This window comes from Crotalus tigris, unplaced genomic scaffold (assembly GCF_016545835.1).
Source record: "Crotalus tigris isolate CLP2741 ecotype Arizona unplaced genomic scaffold, ASM1654583v1 scf7180000024153.1733885, whole genome shotgun sequence".
NCBI lineage: Eukaryota > Metazoa > Chordata > Lepidosauria > Squamata > Viperidae > Crotalus > Crotalus tigris.
The window spans coordinates 617,745-634,943 of record NW_024100414.1 but is presented as its reverse complement, the minus strand read 5'-3'; the positions used below and the strand labels follow the sequence as shown (position 1 = coordinate 634,943).

Sequence of the window (17,199 nt, the reverse complement as noted above, 5' to 3'; positions counted from 1 at the left end):
TAATATCCTATCATCAAACCACAATCCCTCATCAGGACGGACTTGACTTAGATCTACTGGTTGTAGACCTTCCTGGTTGACCTCAGTGGTGCTGAGGTAGGTGTAGGCATTTTGCTGGCCTTTCCACCAAACCCAGTCCTGTTTCGACAGGACCGATCCTGCCCCTGGTTAAAGCCCTCTCAATGACCAGCAATGCTACCTAACTGGGTTCGTCTGAGATATCTTCCCAGGGTTTAGCCTTGGCTTCTTTCTTCTGAGGATCTTCTCCTTTGGACCATGGGAGACCCAGGTTCTGGTCCTGCGGTCCTTTGAGAGGAAGAGGAACCTCGGGGGTGGTCAGGAGCTCTGCCCCTGGAGGCTGGGTGGCCGTGGGGACATCAGGCCGAAGGTCTGCCTTCACCGTGGTCACTTGGAAGCAGGACGTGACGGAGCATGTTCTCACCATCATGGGCTTAGGAACATGCATGCACAGGAGAGGATTCACCCGTGTCTTGGTTTGGGGGTTGATGCAGAAATCCTGTCGCTTCTGGATGCCGGTTCCGCACGAGACAGAGCACTGGAAGGAGAGAACACAGTCATTCCTCAGCTTACGGCCAGTCACTCACCTGTTGTAAGTTGAGGACTAATTCTATGCTATGCAAAGAGGGCTACTACCTCCGTCCATTTGGTGAAGCCCCATTCGTACGGACAGACGCGGAGAAGGCAAGGCACGACAGAGGGGGGCTTTTCCGCTTCTGGACACTGGCCCTCGGGCACGTCCACGTCTCGGCCTCCGGAAAGCCACACGCAAGCCACGGATTGGGTGGCCACTCCAAGCCCACATGAAGAGGAGCAGGGTCCACGTTCAGTCACTCTCCAGCTTTTGGTAGGGAGAGAAGATAGCCGTGATGAGGGGGCAGGCAAGTCAGTGGCTCTTGTCTGTCTGTTATCTATCCTTCCATTCTCTCTCTTAATCCTTCCTTCGTTCCCTTCCTTCATTCTATAATTCTCTATTATCTTTCTCTTTCAGTCTTCTATCTTTTTTCTGTCTTAATCCTTCCTTTCTTTCCTCCTTCCATCCTTCCTTTCCTCCTTCGATCACTCTATCATTCTCTATTCTCTTTCTCTTTCAGTTCTTTTCTCTTAATCCTTCCTTTCCTCCTTCCATCATTCTATAATTCACCCTCATCTTTCTCTTCCTCTTTCAGTCTTCTATCCTTTTTTCCTCTTAATCCTTCCTTCCCTCTTTCCTTCCGTCCTTCCATCACTCCATCTGTGATTCACTCTCATCTTTCTCTTCCTCTTGCAGTCTTCCATATTTTTCTCTCTCTTAATCCTCCCTCCCTCCCTTGGCATGATGAAAGCTGCCCTATCTAAAACTGTGGTGGACATCTGATTTTCCCAATGCCAGAGCTAAGTGGGCAAAACACCAGACAGATTCTTGAATCCGGATAACTTTGGTTCACCCTCTATCTAACACCCTCCCTCCCCGCGCAAGTTTTCATCCAGGAAAAAGTACCGCTGGGCTTGCAAAAAAAAAACAGTTGCAAGAAAATTCAAACCATCTTGGGTCAAAATTGCCCGGATGTTTGTTTGTTTATTTGTTTGTTTTGTGCTGGTAGCGCATTCTTTGGGCCAACTCATTCTCACCACTCGGATGGCCAAGAGAATGGAAGATGGGCTTGCAAGCCTCCCAATGTACAAGCAGAAAGCCAGTCACCTGGGGGGGCAAGGCTGCAGGTGGCATGCCTCCAGTTCTTTGGGGCGCGGGGAGTCCTCACAGGCCGCGTCGGGCAATATATCTTCCTCTTCCTCCCTGATCTCTCTCGCGCAGTACAAGGCCTTGCGCATAACGCCTTCGCCGCAGGTAACGCTACACGAACCTTGCTTGTAAAACCACCTGAGTGGAAAGGAGAAGGACAGGAGCCGGTTGTGGGAAGGAGACGCACGCTCCTACATATTCCCATTTCAGCTGCTGTTCAGGGGCCAGGACTTGAGGTCCAGGCCAGGAACAATGAACCACAGGTGGTCCCCGACTTAGGGCAATCGGGGATCAGACGTCCCGTTGCTAAACGAGGAGGTGGTTCCTTAAAAGGCACCTGATTTTACGGACTTTTTCCCCACGGTGGTTAAGTGAATCCTTTGCAGTGGTTAAGTAAATCACATCCTCGTTAAGAACATCTATTGTTTCTTCTTGAAGGTTCTTGTTGGAAGCCAACCCGGAAGGTCATAAATGGCGATCACACATCTCACACACACACACACACATACAAACGGACGATGCGACTACAATTACACAAAATAATTATAGTGTAATTGTGACACTTGCAACGTCGGCGTGTGTGTGTGTGTGTGTGTGTCAAAATTATTATTCCACTTAACGGCCACGGCACTGGCTGAACGACCCTCGTTAAAAAAGAAAAAAAGGTCGCCAAATCCAGTTGGTCATGTGGGGGATCTGATTTGCAACTGTCACAACTTACGACCATAGCAGGTCATAACTGGAGGACTGCCTGCGTAAGTGGGGAAAGTCCGCAGCGCCCTCACCTTGGGGGACATGGCTCCGGGTTGCAGATTTCTAGACGGCTTGCTGGTTTCTGGGTCTGGTTACAGCGGTTCTCCTCGGTTTCCTCTTTCGTGTCGAAGACCAAGCAGACGTAACTCAGCCACCTCCGTCCTGTGGAAAGGAGCAACTGGGGTGAATGTTGTGAGGCGTATCAGCATCTTCTGTTTTCCTTGCCTCGTCCTCAGTAGGATTATTTCTTCAAATGCTGTCTTATACCCAGGGAACATGACTTTATCTTGGCTGGGGGATTCTGGGAGTTGAAGTGCAGCCATCTTAAAGCTGCCAAGGTTGAGAAACACTGGTTTAAAACTAGTTCTTTCTTTCCTTCCTTTTTTCTTCCTTTTTTTCTTTCTTTCTTTCTTTCTTTCTTTCTTTCTTTCTTTCTTTCTTTCTTTCTTTCCTTCCTTCCTTCCTTTTTTCTTTCTTTCTTTCCTTCCTTCCTTCCTTCCTTCCCTTCCTTCCTTCCTCCCTCCCTCTCTTTCCTTCCTTCCTTCCTTCCTTTCTTTTTCCCTCCCTCCCTTTCTTTTTCTTTCTTTCTTTCCTTTCCTTCCTTTCCTTCCTTCCTTCCTTTCTTTCTTTCCTTCCTTCCTTTTTTCTTTCTTTCTTTCCTTCCCTTCCTTCCTTCCTCCCTCCCTCTCTTTCCTTCCTTCCTTTCTTTCTTTCTCCCTCCCTCTTTCTTTCTTTCCTTCTTTTCCTTCCCTTCCTTCCTTCCTTCCTTTCCCTCCCTCCCTCTTTCTTTCTTTCTTTCTTTCTTTCTTTCTTTCTTTCTTTCTTTCTTTCTTTCTTTCTTTCTTTCTTTCTTTCTTTCTCACTTGTGGTGGAACCAATGGAGGAAGGACATATCAATATGCAAAAGACCCCCTCATCCCAATGAAGAAATGATTACACAAGCAGCAGGGCTGAACCAGATACAAAAAAACAGATCCACGGTCAAGGAAAAAAAACCCTCACCTCCCCCACAGGAGACTGGACACTTCCCAGCCAAAGGACTCCAGACATATACAGACTGATTTCCAATCCGTTCTTGGTCTTCCAGAGCATCGGACTTCAATCCCTGCTTCAGGAGACAGCACAAAGCACAACCACATCGCAAGGAGATTGGTGGAAAGAAAAAACATTTTATTGACAAAAGGAAACCAAGAGATTAAAGGTAGTCCTCAACTTACACCGGGTTGCTTACCAGTTGTAACTTGAGGACTAGGCTGTTTTCTTGTCCCCAGTACAGCGGCGGTCTACAAATGCCTTCCCCCCCCCCTCCAAATAATTTGTCTTTTCAATTTTTCAGCCTGGACATTTCCAAATTATCCCCAATGCAAATATTAACCAGGTTATCTGTTTTCAGTAGACTAGACTAGGCTAAAACTCATCCTAGTTTAAGTCCGTAAAGTCAGCGCACTGTAGCAACCTATCCTTGTTTTAGCATGGTGGCTGAACAAGGCCAACACAGTCACTAAGTAAATGGTTACCAGTCAAGGACCATCCCTACTTCATAAGGCCAGAGATACCTACCGTGTTCCATCCCAGCGGGCAGACGTTCACGGAGCACGTCTGGAAGGCCGGGGGCTTCTCATCCGCTGCGCACAGCCTCTCGTCCACGGTGGATTCCAGCCCATCAACAACCTGGACACAGGTCATGTTCCAGATGGCCACTCCCAAGCCACAAAGGGCAGAACATCTGCCCAGCTGTGATTTCTTCCAACTGGATGAGAAGAAAAGGAGTCCAGAATTGGGTGTCTTTTTTCCCTGTCTGAAGGGGATCTTCAGGAAAAAAAACTCTGCACAAGCGCGGGACTAGATACAAGAAGGAGTGTGTTGTAGTGGAGGCTTGTATTTCGATGAGAAATACATGGGTTTAAGTCCCTGTTTGGACTGTGCATAATTGTGAGGCCGTCCTGCTACCTTACAGCTAATTCCTTACTTATACCTAACTATAGCGCCACGAATCCTCGGCCACTGCTTTATTCCACCAGGTCTGGAGAATGTGGCATTCATCTCATTCCCATTTTATGAGGGAGACGGGTTTAAATCATCCTTACTCCCCACTGATGCTAAGGGAATATTTTTATCCTGATTCTGACATGGTGCAAAGGCCGTTACAGGTCGCCTTAGAAAGGGAGCACTGAAGTTGTCACCTACTTGAAATATCTGCAAGAAAATCACCAAGCTCAGAGCTACTGTATATCAACAGGGAGCAAGCCACTAGCCCTGATGACGTTACCTAGCTGGGTCATGAAACGTCCTCAAGAAAACACCCAAGTTCAAAGCTACTGTGTATAAACAGGGAGCAAATCACACCCACTAACAGTGATGATGTTACCTAGTTGGGTCATGAAACATCTCCAAGAAATCAAGCCAGCTCAGAGAGCACCTAGGACCCCACAGAAAACGGGTCAATTCGGAAACTGGTTACAAGAAGTTGAGAGGGCAACAGATTGGGTGGATACTGGCCCAAATATCCTGGCTTGACGATTCAGAACGGAAATGGTCCAAAGCAGCTCTTACTCACTGTGGTTGGCAGAGTTCCACAAGGCATCTTTCCTGCCTTGAAGGAGGCTTTGGCCTCTTAAGGCAATAGAAGTCATCCACCTTCTCACCTGTTGACTGATCAAAGCAGGAGTAACGGACTTGCAGGGTACCTGCAGAGTAAAATTTAGAGACGTAGACATGGAGAAACTTCCTGACAGTGAGGACAATTAACCAGTGGAACAGAAGTTGCCTCCAGAAATCGTGGGCGCTCCATCACTGGAGGTTTTTAAGAAGAGACTGGACAGTCACCTGTCTGAGATGGTACAGGTTCTCCTGCTCAAGCAGGGGGCTGGACTAGAAGACCTCCAAGGTCCCTTCCAGCTCCATTCTACTCTAATCTTTGAGCCATCTAATTTATGAAAAGAAATGGTGCAAAGATAGAAAAGAAGGGAACAGAGGTGAGATGATGGGAGTTTCCACGGAAGGAGAGGAGGAATTTGAACAGGACCGAAGAGAATCACTCTGGCTGACAAAAGATATACAGGTAGTTCTCAATTTACGAGCACAACGGAGCCCAGAATTTATTTTGCTAGGTGAGAAATTAGTTAAGTGAGTTTTGCCCCATTTTATGCAATGAATCACTGCAGTTGCTAGTGACACAATGGTGAAGTGAATCTGGCTTCCCCATTGAGGTTGATTGTCAGAAGGAGATCACGTGACCCCAGGACATCGCAACCGTCATAATGTCAGTTGCCAAGTGTCTGATTTTGATCACCTGACCCTGGGGATGCTGCTGTGGAAAAATGGTCGTAGGTCACTTTTTTCAATGCCGCTGTAACTTCAAATGATCTTTAACAACGCGGACTCATGAAAGCAGTCTCTCCCTCTCTTTAACATGCCTCTTAAAGCCACCACATCATCCTCAAAGCGAGACCTGCCTGCTTTGCAATAATTAATAGCAGAGAGAGAGAGAGAAAAAAAAACCACTTCCTTAAAGACCAAAAGTTTTGAGGGTTTTTTTCCACATGGTGAAACAGTGTGCAGGGTCCCAGTTTACTAAAGTTTACTGTTTTTCCCTGAGATGTTTCCTCACTACCCCAAACACTCGGGATGCCCCGTGCCAAAGTCAGAGATATAAAAGGAAATAAAAGGACAATTAGGCAACTGACCATTCCCACAGGTCACGGAGCAGGGGCTGAAGTGGGCCATCCATGTGTGGGTCTCTTTCTTGCTCGGTCTAAAGTAGCTGAAGGCGATATCGGGGCTGGTGGCGCTTCCATATTCCTTCCCGTATTTCCTATAAACCTGGACGGAAAAGGAACAGACATGTGAACAGGAGCCAAACATACAGATATGTTCTCAACTTATAACAGTTTTGTTTAGTGACCGTTCGAAGTTGGAACGCCACTGGAAAAAAAAGTGACTTACGATCGTTTTTCACACTTAGAGCATCCCCCCCTCCATAGTCCCATGATCAAAATCCAGATGTTTTGACTCATATTGATGAGTGCCCTGGGGGGGGGGTCACGCGGTCCCCTAACAACTAGGCTGCTAACTTAAGAACAGCCGTGATTCATTTAACAACGGTGGCAAGAAAAGTCATAAAATGGGGCAAAACAGCAGAAGAAATTTTAGTCCCGACTGTGCCCGTAAGTCAAGGGCTATCTGCGATTCCATAAACGGCGACATTATCCCGCATGTGTTCCTCTTTGCCAGGATGATTTATTTTACTGATTAAATTTATTTGCCTTCTATTTAGGGGCCCTGCTCCTTAGCTGCGGCGACTTTACTATCTTACCTGTATCTCTACATCTTCCTGGAGTGGTCCAGCCATGTGAATCTCCTCCAGGCTAGGCAGATTATCCTCTGTAAGAAAGACTTTGTATTCCAGCCGGTTGTCTTCTAAGATCGAAGGGTACGTGACGTTTACAGAAATGAATCCTTTCCCAGCAACTGTGTATCGCCCTTGAATTTTCACAGCTAGGGTTAACAGAATAATGAGAGTTGGAAGGGACCTTGGAGGTCTTCTAGTCCAACCCGCAGCTCCAGTAGGAAACCCTTTAATAACTTCCACTGATGAGCACCCACAATTTCTGAAGGCAAGCCATTCCCCTGGTTAATTGTTCTCCCTATCACTTAGTTCTAGGTTGGTTCTAGGTTATCTCCTTGGTTAGTTGCCATCCATTGTTTCTTGTCCTGCTTTGGAGAACAACTAAGCTCAGAGAACACCAAGGAGCCCACAGAGAAATAAGCTGCTTTATTACAGATATTTGGAGAAGAACTCCTACAGCAGGACATCAGATTCAAGCCCTGTCAGTTCGAATCTTGTCTTCCTATCCTTTAAAATAATCCCTGACTATTCTCTTCCTTTACTCAAGAGACAGAGACATTTGTCCCATGGCTGGCTGGGGAATTCTGAGAGTTGAGGTCCACAGGTCTTCAAGTTGACGAGGTTGGACGCCCTTACTCTAACGGCTGTAAGGGATCTCCTCCCATGGGACAATCCTTCTGGGCAATCACCCTTATCCTATTAAACCAATTCTGGATATCAGTGACTCACCCATGTGGGTGAAGAGGGGCTTCCGGTTAACCACATGGATTGAGGTGATGTTTGGAGACAGCATCAGGAAGGTGGTGTACTCTGAAAGAGAAGACAAGTGAGAGGAGATACGGTAGAAGATCGTTGTGAAGACCTCAACCAAGACAATGAAGAGCTTGAGTAACTTGGAGGTAGAGAAAGTGAGAATGGAAGGAGGCTGTACATCTCCCATCCAGCCTTTGAGGTTCCTCAAAAGCATCCAGTTGGCCACTGGGTCACCCCAAAGGTGAGGGACCTTCATAATCCAATCCCGCAGGTTTATTCTGATGTCCTCAACTTAGAAACCATTTGTTTAGCAACCATTCAAAGTTACGACGGCACTGGAAAAAAACCTCAACTTTATGTCAGGTCCTCACGTTTACAACCGTTGCACCGTTCCTGTGATCAGGTGAACGAAATCTGGGTGCTTAGCAACCGATAATGTATTGATGAGAGTTGCAGAATTCCGTAGTCACGTCAATGCGTCAATGCCCCGTTTGGGACTTTCCCAGCCGGGTACGAAGAAGCAAAGCGAATGGGAAAGACCAGATTTTCCTAACAAGGTGATTCAGTTAACAGCCATCAGAGAAAGGTTGTAAAATTGGAGACGACTGAATTAACAGTCTAATTGTGGTCGTAAATTAAGGATTATCTGTACATGGGCTTCGGGTACCCCAAAAAAAAAAAAAAAGGCAATAGAGAGGATAGAATGGAACGATACCTCTCGCTTTTCCCTCGGTGAAAAAGCCCTTCACATTAATACACGATGTGGCATCTCCCCCACATACTTGACACGGATCCATCTTCTTTCCGGAATCCATCCGGCCATCACATCCAAACATCTGAAGGAAAGGAAGGAAAAAAATGAACCGAAATGGCTTGCTGGGAACAATGGATCTATGGTGTCCTCTGTAGGTGCTGCATCTCCCAGAATTCTTTGGGCCATGCCAGGCTGAGAATTCTGGGAGATTCACTCCTAAACTGTTTCAACCTCGAGTGCTGGGAGGGCTGAGGATTCCCAAAGCATGAGGATTATGGCCCAAGAAAATGAACGGTGGGCAAGAATGTCCCCACTCCAAAACAGACAAGAGATGGAAAAAAAATACTACTCCAAAAGCTGATGATCTGGGAAGGAATAAAAAGAAGCAGAATTAATAAGGAGACCTTAACTGTGACTGGACATTGAAGGAAGGAAAGAAGAGAATTTGGAAATCCTTCACCCTTACCCTGCAGCTGCCCATCACACACAAAGCAAGCGTATCCTTGTCCGCTAGGCTGCTTTTCTTGCATCTTGTCCCATCAATGAATCGGTCCCCACGGCTCACCATGAAGTTCTTCCCAGCTGCCTGGCACATGTATTGGCACAGAGCATCTCCTGGAGGGAGAAGACAATGGGGAAACTCAGATAATGAAGAAGAAGAAGAAGAAGAAGAAGAAGAAGAAGAAGAAGAAGAAGAAGAAGAAGAAGAAGAAGAAGAAGAAGAAGAAGAAGAAGAAGAAGAAGAAGAAGAAGAAGAAGAAGAAGAAGAAGAAGAAGAAGAAGAAGAAGAAGAAGAAGAAGAAGAAGAAGAAGAAGAAGAAGAAGAAGAAGAAGAAGAAGAAGAAGAAGAAGAAGAAGAAGAAGAAGTAGTAGTAGTAGTAGTAGTAGTAGTAGTAGTTAGTTCCTCCCTGGTTAGTCATCCCAAACCAAGGTACCTTTTGCATAGCTGGCTGCTGAAACCCACTTGTAGAAGGAAGGCAACTGCCGATGGAGGTAGAGGGGCTTCACGTTGGTTGCTGAACACTGCTCATCCATGAAGTCCATCTGGGTCTTCAGGCAGGGCTTCGAGGAAGGAGAAGTCAAAAGCTCAAGGCCACATTCGCTCTCTCTTCTTTTTTCCCGAAGGAAGGGATGGACTTTGCTTTTGAGGGGTTAGTCCTCCCCGAGAACTAGGCCTTCAGATTTTTCCGTCCCTTCCAAGTGGAAATATCTAATGGTGGAACACCAGACTGCAAATCTGCACTTGCCAAGATAGCGTGAGTGTGTCAACAGGGGGATGATGAACCAATGAAAAGACAGGCTGAATCTTTGCTGAATCTACCATCTTTTCCAGAACGTGTCACCCCTGGTCACTGCCCGTTCTACTTCTAGGAGAAACCAGGTGTTGGAGCCTCCCTCGAGATAAGAATGGCCAAAGGCAAATGGGACAGGTGGCTTTCCAACAGACTCTACTCCCCAGCTTAATGCTCCTTCAGACTAAGGTTCCAAACTCATTCTTACGTGCAGGAAATCCTGCAAGACAATCCAGGCATATGGACACCCAACCAGTCGCTTCTTTAGAAATGGAAAGCAGTCTAAAGTCCATTTACCTGCAAGTTACACATCTCGGCTTGCAAGGCTTCCCCTTGGCATGCTTGCCCACCAAAAGCAGGTCTGAAAAAAAAGGAACATCTGGATCTGGGTGTCCCTGACCTCTGGAACAGCTGTATCTCCTGGGGATTTGGATGGCCTTGACTCTGATGACGATTCCTACAGGATCAAAGACCTGGGCATTGGGCCAGCTGGCTAGGTAGCTTGGGAATTATAGGTCAACGACATCTGGAAGGGCAGGTGTCTAACCCTTGATCCGTGCCATCTAAGCCCTGGATGAGAGGCATGTGTCAAATTGGGAAGATGGAAGTCTCGTTTACCTGGGGTTGTTGCATTGTCGCTGTCTCGTTGCAATGCCCCCTCCACAGCTCCGGGAACAGGCGGAGAAAGAGGTCCAGCTGGACCACTGTCCATGCACCATGCTAACCGGAGACAGATCTTCTAGGGAACTGCAGCGTCCTTTGGCACACCACTGCCGGAAAATCAGCCCCGTTATCCCCCCAGAAGCGGATCAGGAGGGAACCACAGTTTATGACAAACCAGCTTTACATTTTCAAATTCCTTCCAGGAGCATCTGGCAGGAGATAGTCAGAGCTCCAGGGTCCAAGCTGGGCATGAATTTGGACATCGTATGATTGCCCTCTCGCTAGCAAGAAAAATCTGATTTTACCTTGTTGATCCCACATTCAGTTCCATCCAGAAGCGGGACATGGAGCCGAGAGCAGGTGGATTGATCGGCCGAATTGGTGTGGCAGGAGAGAACTCGGCACATGTCCTAAAGGGCAAGGGGATGCGGTCAAGGAAAGGGAAAAAGACGCTCGTGACTCACAAAATCTATTTCTATGGCCTCCACAAAAATGTAATAAAGCTAAAACAAACAGAGAGACGAGGGTACAATGTACACTCCCCTAGATCAATGAAGGAAAGATTTAAAAGAAAAACGGGGTCAGCCAAATATACAGGAAGGAAGGAAGGAAGGAAGGAAGGAAGGAAGGAAGGAAGGAAGGAAGGAAGGAAGGAAGGAAGGAAGGAAGGAAGGAAGGAAGGCCAGCTGTTTGAATGAATCCTTTCAGCCTTCTAAAGCCTCTTCTGCCTTCAGGGTGAGGCAGGTCCCCCTAACCCAGAAGCAACAGTTTCACCTACCACATCATAGCTGAAAGTGCAGGCCGAAGCCCCTGAACCGAAGGCAATTTTGCACTGCTCCTCCACCCCAAAATATAGGCCAGGCTTTGCTTCCGGCAGACTGGTCTTTAGCACAGGCAAGTCATCTGTGCAGCTTGCTTGGCCTGTACTGGTAATGAACCAGAAGAAACCAAGGTGGCCGAGTTAGTTGGGAAGAATGCAACAGACTGTCTCAAGAACGCAGGTGGGGTCCTTGGGGCTCCCTAAACCTGGAGACGTTTCATTGCCCAACTAGGCAACATCATCAGTGCTAGAAGGGAGTGGGTTTGCAGAGAGGAGGAGGAGGAAGATGGTGGCCTTTGAATTTGGTTGTTTTCTTGCGGATGTTTCTCTACCTAACTAAGTAACTTCACCAGCGCTAGTGAGTCTGACTGGCTCCCTTTTTTATATCTTCTAATAACTCTGAGCACACATTTTTAACCTAAGCAAAACATAACTGAGGGAAAGATCCTGAATCTTCTCTCTGCCTGGGATGAGGATCCGAGGAACAGAGAAAGCACAGCCTTGACCCTTTTACCTGACGAATGCCTGGAGCTGCTCTCGGCTGCAGACCGACCAGGTCAGATCCAGGCTGTTGTGCCCCCCTTCGGAGCCCATAATGTGTCGGTCTCCCACGCAGCGGTTCCCTTCCCCGTCGTGGTCAATCCCAAAGCTGTCCTCCAAACAGAATCAAAGAAAGGGTCATAGTTGCTCTTGAAGGTGGCCAATTGTCCTTCCTAGATCCGGAAGGCTCATTTAGGTCCTTCTTGCCCACTCACCTGTGGGCGATCTCATGAGCAACGGTGATGCCCAAGCCGAAGCCCGTGTCCTCGGTGATGATGCAGCTCCAAGACCTTGAACAGGCTCCACCCTTTGAAGTGACGCCACGTACTTGCTTATTTCCATCGGGGAGCTCTAGATCAAATCTAGGCAGGCAAAGAACGAAAGAGAGAGGAGAGAAAGAGAGAGAGAGAGAGAGAGAAATGAGGGAAAGAAAAGATACTAAGCTAGGCTCAGATTTCCACCAACTGGGCTAACTGCCGTTCCTCAAAATTAACAGTCGTTACTTGGTGACATAAAGAACAAGATCTGCATGACGAGGGTCCAGGTCATTCTCTGGGTTGATCTTTAGGCTCCATTTGCAGACGCTCAGGACCGAGCTGGTGATGTTGGTAGTGATCTGAATGCCTTCCTGAGAAGAGAAGACACATGGACCCCAATTAGACCCAAATTCAGGGGAACCCAATTAAGGCCGAGACTCGACAAATCCATATTACGGTAACGAACTCTTCTGTGTGCTTCATTCAACCAGGACTAGCTCAATTAATCCAAGGTTTGCAATCTGCAGGACACACTGACCGTCAATTTCTCCCTCTCTCTCTCTCTCTCACTCTCACTCTTTTTACCTCAGGCTCTGTGAGGACAATCATTTTGATCAGATGAACTCTGAACTGAATACCCAGCGAGGGATCACGAAGAAGCTCTGCTCCCTATGTAAGTAGAAGATATATATATATATCTTCACATGGTTTGTAGGGAGAAATTCAGAATCTGAGAGTAACACATTATTATTTGCAGAGAAAAATATATGCGGCTAGGGGGGGAGGGAGGAAGGAAGGAAGGAAAGGAAGGAAGATGGGAATGAGAGATGAGGAGGGAGGAAGGAAGGAAGGAATTAAAAAGAGGGAGGGAAAGAAGGAAGAAGATGGGAATGAGAGATGAAAGGGAGGAAGGAAAGAAGGGAAGGAAGGAATTAAAAAGAGGGAAGGAAGGAAGAAGATGAGAATGAGAGATGAGCAGGAGGAGGGAGGAAGGAAGGAATTAAACAGAGGGAGGAAAGAAGATGGGAATGAGATGAGAGGGAGCGGGGGAGGGAGGAAGGAAAGAAGGAAGGAATGTCCCCATGTGTAGCCCCAAAAGAACTCACAATGTTGAGGTTGGTGAGGATGTACCTCTCAGTGTCTTCTTTGTGGAACTGGTGAACATCTGGCCCTACCACCACCAAGAGCTCCAGATGTTTCACCTTCTCCTCGACCACTCTGCGAATCCGGGACAAAACCTTTCCACCTGCAACGGCGCACAGAGAAGTTGGAGTGGTAAAAGCACCACAAAACACGGCAGCCCGGACGTTTAAAAAAGTGGAGTATTACAGATACCTAACCTCTTGTTTTTTTGTTTGAGTTTCCAAGAACCACTGAGTCACACGGACAGGTTTAAGGGAAAAAAAAAAAAGGCTGCCCCTTCATTTCTGGAATCTCTCTCATTTCCATGAAAGACCATCTTACTTGTCTGTGCTGATGCGGAATCGTTTTGCAGACTGCTGAAGACAATGTGGGGCCTGAGGAGATGGGGGTCCACCAAGTGGTGTTGGTGTTGCTTCCTCACTGCTCTGATGTAAACCTTCTTGCCATGAACACGGATAAAACCTTGCTGAGAGAAATAAGCAGCCCTCAGAGGGCTATTGGCCAGCTAATTGCAAAGAATATAAATCCTTCCATTCCCCACCACTCAGTTTAGAACTGAAGAAACATCTTGAATGCGAAGTGAAATGTTTTCAAGGGGGAAAAAAAAAACCCAAGCAGAGTCCAGTTGCCTTTTGGAAAAGCCTCTTTGGGACAACCATGAACTGGATCAGGGGTCTTCAAACTTGGCCCTTTTACGACTGGTGGATTTCAACTTGCAGAATTCCTCAGCCAGGCATGCCTGGCTGAGGAATTCTGCAAGTTGAAATCCACCAGTCGTAAAAGGGCCAAGTTTGAAGACCCCTGATCTGGATGATAGAGAATATCCATAGACATATCCAACACACCTTCCTCCACCTATTTTCCTCACAGCAAGTGAGGTAGGTTGGGCTGAGAGAGAGAGAGAGAGAGCAACTGCCCCAAAGTCATTCATCAAATTTAGCTCAACACTCTAAGCCAACTGACTTGAGTTGCATTGCAACGGTTGTGACGTTGAAGACAGGACACCCTGGGAGATTTTAATGGAACCCGGCACCTTCGCAGCCTGAAACATCTTGAGATGTTAACTCACCATTTGCCCTTCACAGTAAGTGACCCGGCATGTTGCCCCCAATGGCTTGAGAGGTTTCCCTCCAGCAAAGCAGTGATGCCTTAAACGCCGTAGCAAACTAGCAGAAGAGTTTAATCTTCGGGCGCTCACGAGAAACGGGGGGGAAAGAGCGCGATCTTGAGGGAACTCGACGGCCAAGAGGTCTCCGGAAGCTCGGAAGGAACAAAGCTGAACTCCACAAGATGTCTGTCTGTCTTCGCAGGAGCAAGTCAGAGGCACAACCTCAAATTCTGGCACTGGAAAAACGAGAATAGAGACGCCGTTATGTTGGGCCCGAACAGAACCAAATTTGGGCTTATTGTATATTTTGGAGGACAGTTCAAGAACTTTTCTGTATGGGCTCTCAAATTGTTTCCAAACATTGCTGCAAAATAGTTTTTAGTATATGACAGAAGAGGGGAATTATTAAATGGATAAGGAGTTGTCCCAAAAGTGTTTTTCTTGTTTTTTTTCCCTTGAAAACATTTTGCTTCTCATCCAAGAAGCTTCTTCTGTTCTTTATTGTGTTCTTTCCTTCTGTTCTGTTCCGTTCCATTTCATTATTCTATTCTCTGTTTCTATTCTATTCTATTCTATTCCATTCCATTCCATTCCATTTCATTCTATTCTATTCTATTCCTTATTCCATTCCTTATTCTATTCCTTATTCTACACTGTTCTACTCTACTCTATATTCTACTATTCTGTTCTATTCTATTCTGTTCTACTCTACTCTATATTCTACTATTCTGTTCTGTTCTGTTCTAAATATAGAACACAACTGGGCTAGATCATACACTTGTCTCATTACATCTCAACCCTAATTAAAATCAGGACAACAATAATTAAAATTGGTGCTACGCCTGATGTCTTCTTACCTTCAAGGCTTGAATTGGTCCCGAAATAAAAGTAAACGTCCCTGGCTTCCAAACTATTCAGAAACGTCTACAAGGAGGAAGGGGGGGGGGGGAAGAAAGTAAAAAACCTCACAGATCAAGATCAAAAACTTCCTGACCACACATCAAAAGATCACGGATCAAAGGACCACAGATCAAAGAAGTCAGAGCTCCATGCATCAAAACAGAAAGACAGCTGGAAAAAAAAGTTTGCAGATGTTGGATCCAAGACGGGATGTGGAAAATGAATGTGGGCTGTGATGAAATTAAAGAAACCCCCCCCCTGTCATTTGCGGATTGCACAGTCTCAGTGCCCAGCAGGACACTTTGCAGATCAACACACAAAGCCAACAATTAGTTAGCAGCCGTCTCTCCTGCCCCCAAATCCTTATTCGGCTAGAGGTCAAACTTACCTTGTGTGTTTCGGAGGGCCAGCAAACCTTCAGAGACCAGAATGTGAAAAACAACTTCAAAAGACTCTTAGCCATGATTCGGGAGCTGAAGCCACCCTGCTGATTAACCAAGGAACGAATGCTGATTTCTTTCCGGTCTGCAAACAGGCAGCTGTGGAGCAGAAGGGCCCCACATTTAAAGAAATGGGACAAACTATCAGGGGACACTGTTTTTGCTAAAGGCGCCAGTGGGCAGAGGGCGGGCTTGTGCAATATTTGCAGACCAGCCACAACCAAATAATTCAGATGGAAATGAGTTTAAAAGGGTGGGGGGCGAGTTTAAAAGCTATAGAACCAAAAGGATGGAAGAGAGGGGGGAAAAAAACCTGTGTGAGGTTGTTTCCCATGTTTATTTTTTCCAGTAGCAGCCTATTATCTTTACGAAACATGGAGAAGGCTGAGTTAATAATCATTTAACGGACCCTGTGACTTTAGCTAGCAACAGCTCAAAATTTATTTATTTTTTTATACCAACCTTTCTTTAGTGTATAATCCTGGAAACTCACCTACTGTTGGAGCAAAGCCATGAATGTCCAATGCATGAAAAGTGGAGCTGTCGACTCTAATATTTCCTTTCCTGTCCTGTCGAGGAAAATGGATGATACAAATGACAAATGTAAGGAAACTGAAAGCTTGGATCAGCTGGTCTCATATCTTTGGGGAAACAGCCTTGGCGGGAAAGCAAGTACTTCTGTTTTAGCATTATCTCTAAATTTAGTGGCATAAGGACAAGACAAGGACCTTGCCAAATCATAAGTCAACATTAAAATCACTTTTCCATTGAGCTCAGCTCCTGATCACTTCATGACCAATCATCTTGGGTTTTTTGGACAAGGTGATGTTAATGAATGGCGATTGCCTTATTCTAAGATATATTTTTTTTTCAACTTCTCCAGCTAGCCTGGGATTTTCTGGTGCTTTCCTGTCCAGCTATTAACATTTAAAAAAGCAGCCGAGATGAGCTACAGTCTGTCTTTTAGCTGGGTCATCAATAACTAGCCACCAGTAGTTCCAACATTGTGGGATGTTTGGTGTTTTCTGAGCTTGGTGCTTTCCTTGCAGATGTTTCATTACCAAACTAGATAACATCAACAGTGCAGTACAATGAAATATCTGCAAGAAGTCCACCAAGCACAGAGAGTACCCCAAAGTTCAACCCTGAGCTACCACATTCTCTTCTAGAAGTAATTCCAACATCGTCTGCTTAAATGTCGCCGAGCCAAGCTTTTGACGTTCTATCCCTGATCCCTTGATTAGCTTCTGTATTTGCTGGATTAGAAGACCTCCAAGGTCCCTTCCAGCTCTATTCTATTCTATTCTATTCTATTCTATTCTATTCTATTCTATTCTATTCCATTCCATTCCATTCCACTCCGTTCTGTTCTGTTCCGTTCCGTTCCGTTCCGTTCTCCTATTCTATTCTATGCTATGCTATGCTATGCTATTCTATTCTATGCTATTCTATGCTATTCTATTCTATCCTATATCCTATCCTAGTCTATTCTTGATTCTATTCTATTCTTTATCCTGTCCTATTCTATTCTATTCTATTCTAGTCTAGTCTAATCTATTCCATTCCATTCCATTCTATTCTATTCTATTCTGTCCTTTTATTTCTAGAGCAATGCTTCTCAACCTTGGCCCCTTTAAGATAGGACATCTCCAATTCCTAGAATTCCCCAGCCAGAATTTCCCTCATG

The 17,199-nt window shown here is 46.1% G+C and overlaps 1 protein-coding gene across 5 annotated transcripts in view; it reads right to left on the bottom strand.

Moving 5' to 3' along the window:
- Window positions 1–17,179, bottom strand: part of ADAMTS13 (ADAM metallopeptidase with thrombospondin type 1 motif 13) — a 25,227-nt gene extending 8,048 nt beyond the window's left edge. The window contains exons 1-28 of one of the 5 annotated variants that reach the window (XM_039322964.1): window positions 17,136–17,179; window positions 16,006–16,081; window positions 15,461–15,611; window positions 15,030–15,096; window positions 14,134–14,408; window positions 13,386–13,530; window positions 13,028–13,167; window positions 12,507–12,590; window positions 12,168–12,292; window positions 11,880–12,026; window positions 11,639–11,773; window positions 11,083–11,230; window positions 10,610–10,714; window positions 10,260–10,411; window positions 9,939–10,002; window positions 9,285–9,411; window positions 8,816–8,964; window positions 8,311–8,431; window positions 7,572–7,652; window positions 6,810–6,991; window positions 6,181–6,316; window positions 5,052–5,181; window positions 4,055–4,244; window positions 3,497–3,599; window positions 2,527–2,656; window positions 1,700–1,879; window positions 655–859; window positions 205–556 (exon numbers count right to left, since the gene is read on the bottom strand). In XM_039322964.1, the coding sequence (XP_039178898.1) occupies window positions 205–556; window positions 655–859; window positions 1,700–1,879; window positions 2,527–2,656; window positions 3,497–3,599; window positions 4,055–4,244; window positions 5,052–5,181; window positions 6,181–6,316; window positions 6,810–6,991; window positions 7,572–7,652; window positions 8,311–8,431; window positions 8,816–8,964; window positions 9,285–9,411; window positions 9,939–10,002; window positions 10,260–10,411; window positions 10,610–10,714; window positions 11,083–11,230; window positions 11,639–11,773; window positions 11,880–12,026; window positions 12,168–12,292; window positions 12,507–12,590; window positions 13,028–13,167; window positions 13,386–13,530; window positions 14,134–14,408; window positions 15,030–15,096; window positions 15,461–15,535 (3,748 nt within the window). In that variant the 5' untranslated portion in view covers window positions 15,536–15,611; window positions 16,006–16,081; window positions 17,136–17,179. Of the gene's footprint in view, window positions 1–204; window positions 557–654; window positions 860–1,699; window positions 1,880–2,526; window positions 2,657–3,496; window positions 3,600–4,054; window positions 4,245–5,051; window positions 5,182–6,180; window positions 6,317–6,809; window positions 6,992–7,571; window positions 7,653–8,310; window positions 8,432–8,815; window positions 8,965–9,284; window positions 9,412–9,938; window positions 10,003–10,259; window positions 10,412–10,609; window positions 10,715–11,082; window positions 11,231–11,638; window positions 11,774–11,879; window positions 12,027–12,167; window positions 12,293–12,506; window positions 12,591–13,027; window positions 13,168–13,385; window positions 13,531–14,133; window positions 14,409–15,029; window positions 15,097–15,460; window positions 15,612–16,005; window positions 16,105–17,135 lie in introns of those variants that run through there. The other 4 variants (XM_039322967.1, XM_039322970.1, XM_039322968.1 and 1 more) reach the window with 4 other exon arrangements.
- Window positions 17,180–17,199: the final 20 nt, after the last annotated feature.